Here is a 14989-nt window from a genome sequence, read left to right on the forward strand (position 1 = left end):
GAGGGAACTATGGTGAAAATGGTAACAGCTGATTTTGCTAGAATCCAGTAATTAATGTTGCTATGGATGTTACTGGATTCAAGATAATGCTCAGTTTAAGCATTTTGTAAGGAATACTATAGCCCAGTTCCCCATTCTTGAAAATACATTCTGTCATTTTACCCAGTCTTCACAAATTGACCTACAAAACAATTAAGACACACAGATGTTTCAACAGTACCTTTCTGCAAAAATTAACACTGTTTTACACCAAGGGATACCCTATTATTTTCCCAGCTTACTTAGTGGGTGAGTTGCAACTGGTTTTGCTGCAAAAGTATTCTATTATTATTGAGCATGTCTCCAGGCAAGTGTGGGAGACAGTCCTGAGATGTGCATGTGACATAGAACTGGCACTATATTTAATTTCAGTGCCTAATATCCTCTCACTGAATCTGATAAACTGTTAATGATCAGCTAAATAAAATTTTAAAATGCATTCTTGTTTTCAAAATAATTAGCCTTGAAAAGTATACAAGTTTGCACCAAGTAGGCCAGTTCAAATTTCTGTGAAATGAAAGGAAATAAAACCCACAATTACTTTTATTTTGACTGGAAAATTGCTATTACTGATTTTGACAGTGAAACTTTAATACCTTTAATGCACAATACTGGTATCTTGTAATCTGGTGATTTCTATCACTGTAACGGTCCAGTGGTGTGAACATAATACTGAATGGTCCTGCCCACTGGCTGAATAAGATGAACAGGTGATGCCTCAAGCTCTGCTGAGGGAAGAGAAATCTCCTGTGGTGAACTAAGTGAACAGAAATAGAAATAGGTGTGGTTTGTTAATGTTAAATACACATTTATGTGGCAGAGATGATAACACGGATTTCAAATATCTACAAACAGGGAGTTTTTCGCAAATGTACAGTATATACTTAATCCAAAGTATCTAAGCTGCTTTAAAAAATCTAATGTAGTGAATAAGATGCATCTTGTTTCTAAGACCCTTCAGTGCTGAATTAATGTATATTTATACAAACATGTACATCTGATTTTAGAAACAGCATGCAAGAAACTAATTACAGAATCAGATTTTTCACTCCCTCTGCATTCCTATAATGGTAAATATCTACTTTTTTTCCCCAATCCTTTCAATGCAAGCCCAAACAATACATTTGTCATATTCTAGTACAGTAATAGGTAGGGACAAGAAATAAATGAAACGTGGTGCCTGTTTGTTTATGACAAAGATATGGTATATTTTGTGAACAGCTAAATTACATGAGCAAATTAAAAATATTTTAAAATTCTTAACCATGTGGAGGAAAAAAAAAAGAAATCTTTTAAACAATAGTTTTAATTCCCCAAAGTAAAACATGATGGCAGAGGTAGTCCTACATTTATTGAAGAGACTGGCAAACTGCTACTGGCCAATTATTTTTAATCTAGAAACTGTGCTGGAAGTCCACAAAGTCTAAGTAGACAATATTAACACAAATCAGTATGAACAGTGGCTAAAGATGACAGATTGTTGACACAATAAACATTTGTCTTCTAGGAGTTAAATGTTATGGCTTCCTTAGTTACTGATATATTTTAAAGCTGTCTTGTTAGCAGAAAATACATCTCTTTTAGAATTACATACTGAATTACTGAAATGCATCAGTTACTATGGCATTCTCTCAAAACATACAACATAGCTGTCTGATGGTGTAAAATTCATAAAACATGCAGTCCTTTGTCATGTGCCTTGTAGAATGTGAGAATAAGTGCAAAGAGGAAGGCTTCTGCAAATACTCTACCACTAGAAAAATTCTGTATTTTTAATGAGCATCATTCAGAAAAGCAATAAAGGTAAGAAATTCAGTATTTTGGTGGTTAACAATAGCTAAGAACTTGACGCCACTCAGTTCAAAGGGAATTTTTTTACTGACTTGAATGAGAATAGCAAGGATGCCATTTTTTCCTTATCTTGTTCAACTATTATATACTTTTTATGTATCTTATAGCTGAAAGCAACTGTATGACTTCTTTGACAAAATTTGCACACTAGAACTTACATGAAAGCATTTGTTCATTATTTATTCCCTTACTGTACTCTTTTGGATTCCTTTGTATTTGTCGCTACCAATGCGGTTATGTCCTGTCATAAATTATCTGGAGATAGGAGATTTACATAGACTGAGTAAGCTCCAGACCTCATCTTCTAGTAATTATATGGAGGCCTTTAAAGTAGACATTTTTGTATTCTTTGCTAATGGAATTACATTACATTTCTGAAGTGATCTTGCAATATATAAAAAAGATGAAATCAGTTGGAGAAATCTTTGCTATACAACTGCAGTCAGGTAACACCGGATACAGTCTCAACCTTGGGCAAGTTTTTCACTACATTTAATACTGTATATTTACTGCACCTACCTATATTTTTCAAGGCCTTCCTGAGTTGATGAGAAATCTGGCTATAAAGTCAAAAGGAAGCAGGTTAAGACCTTACGTCAAAGAAACCTGAAGCTCCGGAGGTCACATATCATTTCTTTGCTGGACTTTTAAAGAGATTATTCTTATGTATGAATACTACAAGCTTCAAAAAGCTTTACAGTTTTTTATATGACTCTCGATAGACTTTTGAACTCTTTTGTCCACATTCCCCTTTACCTTCACTATATGATAATGCACAAACAGTGAAAAACAGAAATAAAGAAAGAAATTACTTTTCCAATACATGCATTAAATGCAATTTCATAATATGTTGAGATAATTTAGCACCATACCTGGAACACACTGAATCAAGTTGGCAATCATTGCACTGAAATGTGCTCTCATATCCTTAAGGATTTCGACTTCTTTATCATTTTCAGCCTCCAGAAGCATGCGAGTCAGATCAACATACTCTAAGAACAAGGCTCCAAGGGCTAAGGTATCTCTTTCTAAGGCTCCATTTGTACTAGCATAAAGGAAATTTGTACATTAAAATAGAGTAACAGTATAGTTATGCTACAGCTTTCTGAAGAAATGCATAAAAATCTCTCCATATCTAATAATTACACAATTCTTTAAAGAACATACTGACATAAACTCAGTGTTGTAATACTGAAAATTATTTCACTTAGAGATCAATATTAATGATGAGTGACAGTCCTACCTGTCACTTATAACACCAGCATCAGCAAGTAGTTCAAAAATTCGCAGTAACTGTAGTCTTAGTAGATCTCGGCGTTCTCGACGTTTCTTGTTCTTGGAATTTAAAAAAACAACCATTTTTTACATGCATAAGTGCATACATTAGAAACTAGTAACTCCAGAAATGTCAGCACAGTAGCGAGATCTAAGAACTTCAGTTCAAGCATTTTCTTCATGACGGAACTTGACTAGTTTTGGATATTTCATAATAACTGTGTGCTTATACCTCAACACAGAACTAAATATGATCAAATTTTTGTCTTTCAACTATTCTTCAACAACTGTAAACAGCTACCTTAGTCCTCACTGAAAATGTGGAAATGAAATAGTGAAATACTGGATAAAAATTAGTTAACATTCAAGGTTCCTGTGCCACAAACATGCTATCAGGTAGCAGGGATATTCATATTAGCTTTATACCACCTAGTTTGAGCGCTGGAAGCATTGTAAAGTGCAGAACAGATATCCAGACACCAGGAAAATACTTTAGTGGTTAGCCATTCTTGAACTTGGCAAGGCTACAGCTAGATGACCACCCATATTCAAGTTAGCTCCTAGCAGACAGCACTCTAGTACACTCATGGTTGTGTTGACTGCAGTGGTTGTACGCACAGTTAACATACTCCTCCGGTAGAACAGGACTGCACTGTTGTTAGCTGGTTCCTTGTATCTCATCATCCTCCAGAAAACTGTCCTTTTTGACTTCTATCTTGCTGTGAAAGATGTGAATGCAACAAGGCCTGTTCTTTGCTTTTAAGGGCTAAATTGATTTGTTTCTTTGTATCCTGCATTCTCCACTAAGCAAAAAAATATGAGAAGATCAAAAAGCTGCCATTGCACTTTGCTGCCAGAACAAGAAAAGCTAAGAGAAAGCTCAAATTTTCCTCTTCATAACCTAAGAATGGCAAGACTGAGTCAGATCAAAGGCTGGCTCTGCTGATGGCCAGCAGCAGATGCTTGGGAAAAGGACGTGATACTTTCCTTGGCATTCTGACCCAGGACTGGCAGTCTGCAGGCTTTATTCAAATCAGCTGAAGGTTTTATTCAAATCAGTATGCTATTTGATTTGCCCTACTCAGAGACCTGTTTATCTCCCTTTACACCTGAAAGCTTCCAGGAAGCACATGTAGAGAAAAAAGCAGTTTTATTGTAACACAGTATTTAACAGGCATAGCTGCCTCCTGCAACAGCGTCAGAGGCGGTCTGGCAAGCTCTGTGCCGGTGCCCACATGGCAGATCTTGTGTAATGTCCATTTTGGTTTACCCCTGCCGTTCTTGGCTGTGCTGGTAATTCCCTTTCTAGTCATAGCATATGTCAGTTCAAGGACATTACTTCGGATGTGTCGGATACCTGGCTGCAGACAGGAAGCCTGCTGACAACGAAGCCTGCCATGTTCTCTACAGCTACACGACCCATACAGTCACTCCTGGGTTTACTTGGCTGCTTGCAGGAAGATGGCCCAGTTCTCCATATCAGTAGCAATACAGGAATTAACATTGCGGTCTCATGTTCTCATATTCCTCTACTGATGGTTCCATGTACTAAATTTGCTCTTACAGCATACTGTAAACCTCTGCATTCTTGCGATCCCTTTCCTGAGGGTAGACTGGATATGTACGCCTCCAGAAAAGGCCTTTCAAGTCTAAGTTGTCTTCAGTGGTGCACAGGCAGAAATGCAAAGGCAAGTGGCTGCACTAACGTGTATTAGTCCACTTCTGCCCAGTATCAAAACAAGTGACCTTCAAATCAATGAATTCATGGGGATGGAAGGCACACAAGTGAATTGAGCAACATGGAGTGGAAATGGTAGTGGACATTTGCCAGACACAGAATTATTAAGAATTGTCCACATAAAACTTAACCTGAATAAAACACCCACTGGGTGAATTAATTTTTGTTTATTTCCATATTAGGCATAGCTGAGAGCCTCTGTCCACCTATTAATGATTTAACTTCTTCCTGACCACCATGCTCTGTGTGGCTTCTGCACCAAAGACTATGACTTAGCAAGACAGGACAGCACACCAGGTCACCATGAGGATACCTTATTGAAAGGTATTGCTGTGGAGGACAAAGCAGCCAACACACAGTTTGAAATTGCTTGAGAACCAGGTAAACAAGCCTGGGCAAAGGACAGTATTAATGCAGCGACATTGCTTTCTGTACGTGTCCCTGCAAAGTTCTCAGCAGAGCTGCATGAACAAAATGTCTGTGTCCACACCAGTAAACACAGACAGGGACTGTTTTGTGGCCCTGAAGTCAAGTGGCACAGGCTGCCTCATATTCACACTGCTCCAGAAGACCTCAAGAAGGCTGGCTATGTCCATGTTGCATAGTGGGACTTGTGCAATGCTTCTCTGGCCCAAGGCGTTATCACTTCATGTTTTCTCATCACAAACTGCCCGCTCTAACCAGAGGGCTGTGCTGCAGCCAGAGCAGTGGGTTTGTAACCTGGCCCCTGCGCTTCCGCACGCAAGGGAGGCAGGGGATGAGGGGAGCATTGCAGAGCAAAAGCAGCTGGGGTAGTTTGGAGGACTGTGTCTGGTAGCTTGGTGTCTTCTGAGACTTGCTCCTGGGAGTGAGCTGCCTCCAGAGCCATCTCAGACTTCTGTCTTGGAGCAAGCTGAAATGGTCCAAAACTGACAACATCTGTCAGGAATGACGCAAGACACAATGTCTCCCTTGGACAGATCAGATGATCTGTTGAGATCCCTTCTAGCACTACTTTCTGTTATAACAAAGGACAGTACTTCCTGGGCTACATCCAAAGCACTATGGCCAGCAGGTCGAGGGAATTGATTCTACCTGCCCCTCTACTCCGCTCTGGTGAGACCCCACCTGCAGTACTACATCCAGCTCTGGAGCCCTCAGCACAGGAAAGACATGGACCTGTTGGAGTGGGTCCAGAGGAGGCCACAAAAATGATCAGAGAGATGGAACATCTCTCCTCTGAGGACAGGCTGAGAGAGTTGGGGTTGTTCAGCCTGGAGACGAGAAGGCTCCAGGGAGACCTTATGGCAGTCGTCCAGTACTGAAAAGGGGCTTATAAGAAAAATGGGGACAGACATTTTAGCAGGGCCTGTTGCCATAGGACAAGGAGCAATGGTTTTAAACTAAAAGAGGGTAGATTCAGACTAGATCTAAGGAAGACACTTTTGACAATGAGGACAGTGAACCACTGGCACAGGTTGCCCAGAGAGGTGGTAGATGCCCCATCCCTGGCAACATTCCAGGTCAGGTTGGACGGGGCTCTAGTTTAATCTATCTAGTTGAAGATGTCTCTGCTCACTGCAGGGGGGTTGGACTAGATCACCTTTAAAGGTGATCCCAACCCAAACTATTCTATGATTCTATGATAATGAATGTGAAAAAAAAGTTGAATTTGCCAGTTAACAGGCTGTACTTAGAATAAAGAAATGAGTCAACTGAAACTGAGAGAGATGATCATGCCTACCCTGCAAATAAAAGCACATCACAACACTGCCACGAAATGTGCTTGTAGTCCAGCTGTGTTAACGGTATTTTTTCCAGATATTGAAAGTGGATTTCTAATATATTTAAGTTCCCTCTGAAGATGTTCCATATTTGACTGGAAATTTTTCCTCAGAACAGACTCCTATATTGCACATTTTGTATCACTGATAGCATTTAAATTAAACTAAGTTTTTATGGAATTATTTTAAGCTATGTTCTTATACACAATTAACAAAAATCTTGTTGCACATAGAGTTTAAATTGTTACTTAGTACAAAAGAATTTCTTTGTTTTTCAAGGAAACAAAATTACTACTTCTAAATTCATTTTGCAGTTTAACGAAACTAGTACATTTAATTTTCTCAACTAACCTCTGGTCTTCTTTCTAGAGCTTCTTTCATTAGCGGGTGAAGTTCTTCTACTAATTCCCTAAAAAATATTTGTAAACAAAACATGGTCTTCTCTGAAAAGCATCAATATTTTAATCAATACATAAACACTAATGTCTAAAGTGCAAATAAAAACTTGAGTGTATTTAAATTACAACAAAAGTAATGCATTTGAATTAGAGGCAAATAATTGAGAATATGGTAAGTGAAGAAGTACCTGAAAACAAGGGAATTTGTTCTTCCAAATCCTAATACAAGTGATTCCGTTATTTCTATGCTTTCAAGTCTCATCAAAGGCACTAGCTGCTTTAGTAAGACTCCAACAGATGGAGTTCCAATAGCCTAAAATATATTAAGAAATCATTGACATTTCGTTGTCAGGATTATCAAGATTAAGTAAATACAACTTGTTTTTACAAAAAACATTGTCCAAGAATCAGTATGTATCTAAAAAGCATGCTGAAATGATTTTACTATTATGGATATTAATACACCAGCCTAACTGGCTTAGCAAATAAATACATATGGGAAATCTCTTTGCTTTCATTCAGAAATTTAATTTACTTAATTTGTTCTTTCATTAAAATACTCCAGTAACTGCGTTTGTGGAGCTACTGCTCCTCTCAGCTTGCTACTACTTGAAACTGTATTTCATATAATATTCCTTCATGTCTGACCGGCATACAATGTTTATTCAGAAATCTGCCTTATTGCTTAATAAATTTACAAATTTACAAATTGCAGTGCTCTACAAGGAAAGATACGGGACAAACTAAAGTTAACTTCAACACGTATGTCCAGAACTTCTATATTTTGAATATGTATCACCCATAATGTGAAAAAAACAGAAGTAGTATTTTGAAAATGCCATGGCTTTTGCCAAATATTTATTGACACATCATGTTGATACAGATTGTACAGATGTTTTAACTGTTAATTATGTGCCTTAAGCAGTTTGCATATATCAAAATAATTCCCTAACTGAAATACTTTCATCAGGATATGATTTTGCAGGCAGATGCAGTTTAAAACTCTCCTAAGTGAATAATTTGTTTGAAACAGGGTGCATCACCTTATTATCGTAGTTCACTGTTCCATCAGGAGTGGTAGCCATGATCTCTGGTGTTGAAGCACGCAAGTGTCCTGGGCTCATAATACTGGGCTTTGCTACTCCAAAACAGAGAATAAGATAGTTTCTCCACAAAGTAACATAGTTGTCGCCACTGTTTGCTGTACTTGTTTTCTTTGCATTAACAGGAATACTAGAATTTAAAAATAAATTAAAATTACTAAAAAAATTGGCCATTCTTAATTACACAGTATCTTTAAACACTTTAAAAGGGAATACTACCTGCTATGTAGCCACCAGTCACTATTCAACATGATACGATACATGGGAAAAATCAATAAAGGTAGAAAACTAGAGTTTTCCACCTTACAAGCTGCAATTATGAAACTCAAAACTGAATATTTGGGTAGCACCTTGCAGGACTTACAGACCGATACTGAAACGTGAGGCTAAAAAAATTTGTATTAAAATCACACAACTCATAAAAATGAAAATTAAATGCAGATTTCTGCTTACTTTGGATCCACAAGAGGCATTATCAGTTGTAGCCTCGTGAAAGCGTATGGCCAAGCATAGCTGAGAGCTGTAGGACAATGTTTTGGTAAATTCTCTTGTCTAAGAAAACTGAAGAGGCAGAGAACCCATGGGTCTTTAACGGACTGTGCAAATATCCAGACGTGGGAAGGACTTTTCACATCATAATGGCTATTTACTAGGACGGCATTCCACTCCACCAGCCACTGCAAATCCACGCTGTGTGTTAATGGGATTGTTGTCTACGGAGAGAAAAGATAAAAAAATCAGTGACAGTCATTTATCCTCTGTCATGTCCCCTCTCAGTACTTGTCTTTATTGTCAAGCTCCATGGACAACTTCTGGTGGATTTTTTAGACCTTTTACGCTTCCCATCACATTGCCCTTTCACTCATGAGGAGCTTTTTACAAATGTTAATAATAGTTACCTCATTACTTCCCCTCTTGTTCTTCTTTAAAGCTCCTATTTTCTGCAATAGGCATAATAACTTGCCCACAAACCCTATGATAACTATTGATTATGCTGATCAACATAATCTCATTGTTACTTTCTATTCTCCTTGCTGCCTGCACCTATCCACTGTCTCTTGTGTGAGACTGCAATATATAATAGCTACAGACTGTCCTTATGTTCATTGTTTGAACAGCCAGACAGAACCTTAGCCCACGATTAAGACTCCTACAGGCTATGACAATACGATAAATTCCAACGCTATTAATAAATGTTCTTCAGACTTCATCAGGGCATTTGAATATGCATGTAGGCAATTAAGTGGCTGAAACAGGTGCTTAAGCAGTTTTAATCCACTTTAAATCCTGTGACCTTCAGTGACAAGTAGGGTTCTCATATCAACAAACCATTTCTCTACTGTAATTTAAATGTTGTCTTAAGAGAAAAACTTTGTGGAATGAAAACTGAAAAAATATGTAATTTGGCATCCTTATTATTCACTTACCAGACCTCAAATAGGATGTGACAGTTGCCTGCATCCTGCATCCAGCATTACAAAAGTAATCACTACTAAATGTAATGCCACTAAATCAACGTGGCACTTCAGGACATGCTTTAGTGGGCATGGTGATGTTGGGTTGATGGTTGGACTTGATGATCTTAGAGGTCTTTTCCAACCTTAATGATTCTGTGATTCTGTGAAATTACCACTCTCTGCTGCACTTGTCAGAACCAGGTACACAGGCAACACGTTTGCTTTGCTGTATTACTAGTGCATAGAATTAAGGCACAAAATCCAAACTTTTGCCTATAGAAACTGCAACATCCAAACCCAGATGCTGTTATTACAGCTGTATTTCCTAATTCCTGGGTTGCAGAGTCAGAACTTTCTGCTCTCAGGACAAGGGCACTAATCTCTAAGGTAGTATGTAAAACAAGCTGCCCTATCTTCAGTTCTGCTGATACTTCTTCATTCAAAATGCTTCTCTGCTTCCTCTGGTGGCATGTTAGACTCAGCAGGCCCATGAAAGAGCAAAAGCAGAGATTCACTCCAGCTGTGAATTACTCTAGAGCTTAGGCTTAGGTTTGCAGGCAGGGCCATTTCTGAGCATGCAAGAGAGCTAAAGCTTATTCCATTCTGAAACAGATGACAGCAGTGAATGACTTCCAAGGGCCCCACGCATTAGGTGGCGCTGGCAATAAAACTTTCTCAGTGGTTCTTCTGGAGGCAGGTCACAGGTCCAGCATCTAGATAATTTTGATTATAAATTTTATTTGGGGGGGTTTTTTTTGTTCTATTTGTAGTATCTTCCATATCCACAGTATGATTATTTTCATGGAACAGATTGTCTGGGACATGGCGGAGCCTTGGAGCTCTTGGGTAGATGGCTGGACCCTTAAAGCTGTATGATTTCTTTGATTTCTAGCAGCTTTATTTTTAGTATTTCACGTCTGATATCTGTTATGTCCATGCACTATGTAGTAGCAGTAACAGCAGCAGTAGTACTTACTAGTAGCAGTAACAGTAAAGTTGTACTTACTGAATCTGAAACAGCCACATGAATAAAACTTTCAAGAATAGAAGAACTCAACTGATCCATGACATCAATCATAGGCCTGTCATCATCCTGCATAACACAGAGAACACAAGTTAACTGCTCTTCTGAATAAATTATCTCCCTTCTTATTTTTCTGGTACATGAAATAAAAACACCTAAACATTATGACATGATTCTGAAATGTGCTAAAAAAATTCACTGATAACGATGGGTGCATGTTGTCTTTTTCATATTAATCTCAAAACCAAGTCCAGGCTGTGGTTTGAAACAAAGTTAATTTGTGGCTATAGCTCACTGCTTACTGAATAAAAGCACGTATCAGAAAATCCCAAATGACTTTGGATAGCTGGTATCAAAAGACTGAAAAATTAGCTTACTGTTTATTAAAGCATTCCTTTGTCATGAACACATATATTTGTGTTCTTCGGCATTTAGATGGCTCACTGAGCTGTGACCGCCAACACACAACATGACCTTCCGTATTTCTGTATCCATAAAAAAGACTTAGAGGTCTTTACTATACAAGGAAAATGTATGTGAATAATCTTAAATGTGTCTTATGCTGTGTTTTTTTGCAAAATGGTATGCTACAGGATAATTTCATTTGCAATACAAATTTATAATGCTGACAACATAAAAATGAGCCATGCAGTAAAAAAAGGTTTTACAGTGCTTTTTACATTGATATCATGCCAAGAGAAAATATTAAGTTGCTGTACATGTTTCCCATCAAATCCTTGTACAGGGCACATGTTATTAACGTTGCATTGTTGAGTACACAGAAAGGTTTGCAGTGTTAAGGCAAATAGAAATGGTAAGCTCAACCCAAATGCTTTTTTATAAAATATGTGCATATCTGCTACACTGCAGCAATTATGTTAAAAGCAACTGTAATAGTAGTTTTGAGCTTTATCTTTGGAAAAGTTTAATTCAAAGTTCCAGAAAAGGAAAAACATACCTCTGCCTGGCCAAGGGCCAGGAATAAAGCACGGATCTCTCTGAGGATTAAAACAGCTAGTTTACGTGTAGCAACCTGGAAACTACACAGCAGAACCAGTGCAAATCCTTCTACTGCATGCAGTACATTAGAATAAGGGCTTCTTTCAGACTGTATCCTGTGGCTGGATCCATTTGGTATCAACTGTAGGACGTGCAAGGGGGAAAAATGGGAGTGATGATGTTTGAAAACCAGGTCTCCAAGAAATGCTCTATTTAACAAGGACATACAAAGAAACAAAATGCACAGACCATGTAAATGCTGAAGTAGGAGATTGAGAGCATTCTCCAAACCAGCCAGGTTTTGTTCCTTTAAGTTACCTTGTTCCACAAAACCAATATATGAGCAGAGTCTGTTGGCCAAACCCCTCCCTCTAATTTGCAATTCACTGACCTGCTTCATTCCATCCTCCACTAAAAAAATAATGGGTAAGCAAGAGTGTGCAGACTTCACACTTTTTTTTTTTTTTTAGCAGGGCCTGTTGCCATAGGACAAGGGATAATGGTTTTAAACTAAAAGAGGGCAGATTCAGACTAGATCTAGGGAAGAAATTTATTACAACGAGGGTGGTAAAACACTAGAACAGGTTGCCCAGAGAGGTCGTAGATGCCCCATTCCTGGCAACATTCCAGGTCAGGTTGGATGGGGCTCTGAGCAAGCTGATGTAGTTGAAGATGTCCCTGCTCATTGCAGGGGGGTTGGACTAGATCACCTTTAAAGGTCCCTTCCAACTCAAACCATTCTATGATTCTGTGATTCTGTAACTCCATGATTCTTCTACTTCAGATAGCTGGTCCTCAGGTCCTTCATTGATCCTGTAGCAGGCAACACCTTATCCTGGTAGATGGCTTCTATAACTTCAGCCTATCAGTAAAGTCTAACAATATTTACTGAAAAATATGTGAGGCTTTCCCTTTTCTACATTTTTTGTAATACTCTTATTACCTATTAATTAATAGTTCTCTGTGATATAAAGCAGACATCATGCTTGCCTAAAGGAAAAAAATTTCCAGTGTGATTGGGTTAGGAGATAAGAAGCCTGAAAATCATCTCTCATAGTAAAATTATCCCTGGGACAGTGCAGATGGGAGGAACTGGAGAAAAGCTGTTCAGTTCTCAGGAATGTTTGTAACACATGCAGACAGCAGGCTGTAGAAAAAATTGGGTTCTCTGATATTTCTGAATCAACCAAATGAAATGGCTATGGGAAGGGAAGACCCACTTTGCTCTTCTCAATCTTCCCACTAGCATTATCAATCAGTTTCAGTCCTCGGAAAATGTCCTTCTGCCACATCTACATAGACATATTTCACTTTATGTGCTTTTGTCCATGTGCGTATTTCAGTTGGACATGCATTCTCTTATGTTGCTCAACAACAATAACATCTGCTGTGTTACACAAGGACATAGCTGTCCTCAAAAGACAGCTGAACTAATTACCTTAAAAAAACTTATGTAGTGAATTCTTCTCAGGTGAGTAAATCCAAAATACATAAACCACAGCAATACCAGGGAACATAATTTGCCTTCAACTAGTATAAATGTTAGGACACAGATCTCTCGATTTCATACCTCTGCAGATCTGGTTTTTGCCTGTTCAGAAGCTTTTGCTGGAGTGTGTATTACAAGCTTCCATTGTGTAAGCAACTGTAGCAGCAACTTCAGTGAAGTATCAAGAAGGGTATGATGCATATCGTTCACTTCACGTAGCAGAAAATTAGTAAAACCAAAGAGTACATCTTCCCGCCAGTCAACAAAGTCAACAAGTAGACCCTGAAGAGAATTCTGTGCAATATGTCGAAGTTCATCATCCATATGGATAGACAGCCTGTAAGTAAAAGTAAATGTCAGGTAATAAAAATCTAAGGAGTGTTTACTGTGGTAAGGAGCATATGTTTCTCAGTTACCTAACACTGATGGAAAATTCCCAATGACAATGTTAATTTCAGTGATGCTATCAGGGTTTCATTATTACTGACCAAAATTAACATCCTTAACCTGTTTTTACACAGTAATTCTTGCTACAATAGTGTCCAAACATATTCATGGATCCAAAATAAGTCTTTGTCCCGCTCCTGAAAGATAGTATCTTTAAAGTACATAATTAGGCAACTTTGCTGTCTCCCCAAACCAAGTATACTTTTGATTTACTCACTTATAAAATAATAATAATAAAAGTCTTATAGGTTAATACAGAATTTCACAATTTACATATTTATTTGTTTACTTCCAATATAAAAATAAAAGTATCGCAACACCTCAGCTGCCTAACAGTTAAAATGAATCTTTAGCCAAGAAGCAAATGATAATTATTGAAAGCAAATGTTCAAAAGAAATAAAAAGAAGCATTTCAATTAAAAAAACGCTTCATGTTTTAAACAACTTAGGATAGGGAAATGGGAAAAACAGCCTCAGGACTTTCCATACTTCTAAAAACATACTGGACGCCCCCGAAGTCCTTATGAAAGATGGTGCAACTGTATGGCAGAATAAAGTAAATTCAGATCAGTGTGTTCTGCAATTTTTGGTTCATTGCCTTTATGATGTATTTTGTTTTAATTACCCAGGAGACAGGAATTTTCTGTAGTGTGTTAGCACTTATTTTCAAAGTATTTTATCTACATTTAATCTACACAGTTGAAAACAAGGACGCATTATAAAGAAATGGCCAGAAAGCTAGCAAAAAAACCACCAGAAAACCAAATGGAGTGGAAACAAACTCCACTCAGGTGGAACTGTATGATGAGATGTGGCTCATAACAAATTTGGTTCATTATAGCTGCCTAATTGGGAGGCAGGGGACATTTCAGTTAAGTCAAAGGAAAGCGACTGCCATGAAACTTCACCCTTGGTGAGTATGACTCCAAAAATAACTGTTACGCTTTAATGTCCACGAGACTTTCTCTATCAATTTGGAAACAGCATTTTGTTATGCTACAAATGGACCATTTTCGTCTCCTCTTTGGAATGCCAAAAACAGAAAAACAAGCAGAACCCCTGAGACGATAATGAAGTCATCTGTGAAATGACTTCTGCAATGACACAAAGTAATAACGGAAAAGAGGATACGAAAGACATACATCTCTAAGCCCAAGTTACTTCACAATGTCATTATCAAATGAGACAAAATTCAAACTGAGCATAAGAATGCATCTGTGTATTACCACTATATGACAGGCAGTTTGAGGAAGGAAGTGAATGTTAGTTGGTTTGTTTGCACTTCAGTCAATTAAATTTAAGACCTACTTAGGAATTTGTAATGAATGGTTTCAGTGGGCAGTTAAAGGCCAAAAGGTACAGTATATACTTGACATCTGCTTTACGGCTTATAATTTGAATACAGC

General features: G+C 38.0%; 1 protein-coding gene across 1 annotated transcript in view; it reads right to left on the minus strand.

The window, feature by feature from the left end:
- FRY (furry homolog (Drosophila)) overlaps positions 1 to 14989 on the minus strand; it is a gene marked incomplete at its 3' end in the record, with an annotated part of 116936 nt that overhangs the window by 62382 nt on the left and 39565 nt on the right. The window contains exons 17-26 of the mRNA XM_010287599.1: positions 13218 to 13473; positions 11607 to 11789; positions 10631 to 10717; positions 8621 to 8880; positions 8108 to 8297; positions 7253 to 7377; positions 7018 to 7075; positions 3134 to 3225; positions 2763 to 2935; positions 636 to 796 (exon numbers count right to left, since the gene is read on the minus strand). Coding sequence (XP_010285901.1) covers positions 636 to 796; positions 2763 to 2935; positions 3134 to 3225; positions 7018 to 7075; positions 7253 to 7377; positions 8108 to 8297; positions 8621 to 8880; positions 10631 to 10717; positions 11607 to 11789; positions 13218 to 13473 — 1585 coding nt within the window. The remainder of the gene's footprint in view (positions 1 to 635; positions 797 to 2762; positions 2936 to 3133; positions 3226 to 7017; positions 7076 to 7252; positions 7378 to 8107; positions 8298 to 8620; positions 8881 to 10630; positions 10718 to 11606; positions 11790 to 13217; positions 13474 to 14989) is intronic.

The sequence above is a fragment of the Phaethon lepturus genome, unplaced genomic scaffold, assembly GCF_000687285.1.
Source record: "Phaethon lepturus isolate BGI_N335 unplaced genomic scaffold, ASM68728v1 scaffold3985, whole genome shotgun sequence".
NCBI classification, from domain to species: domain Eukaryota; kingdom Metazoa; phylum Chordata; class Aves; order Phaethontiformes; family Phaethontidae; genus Phaethon; species Phaethon lepturus.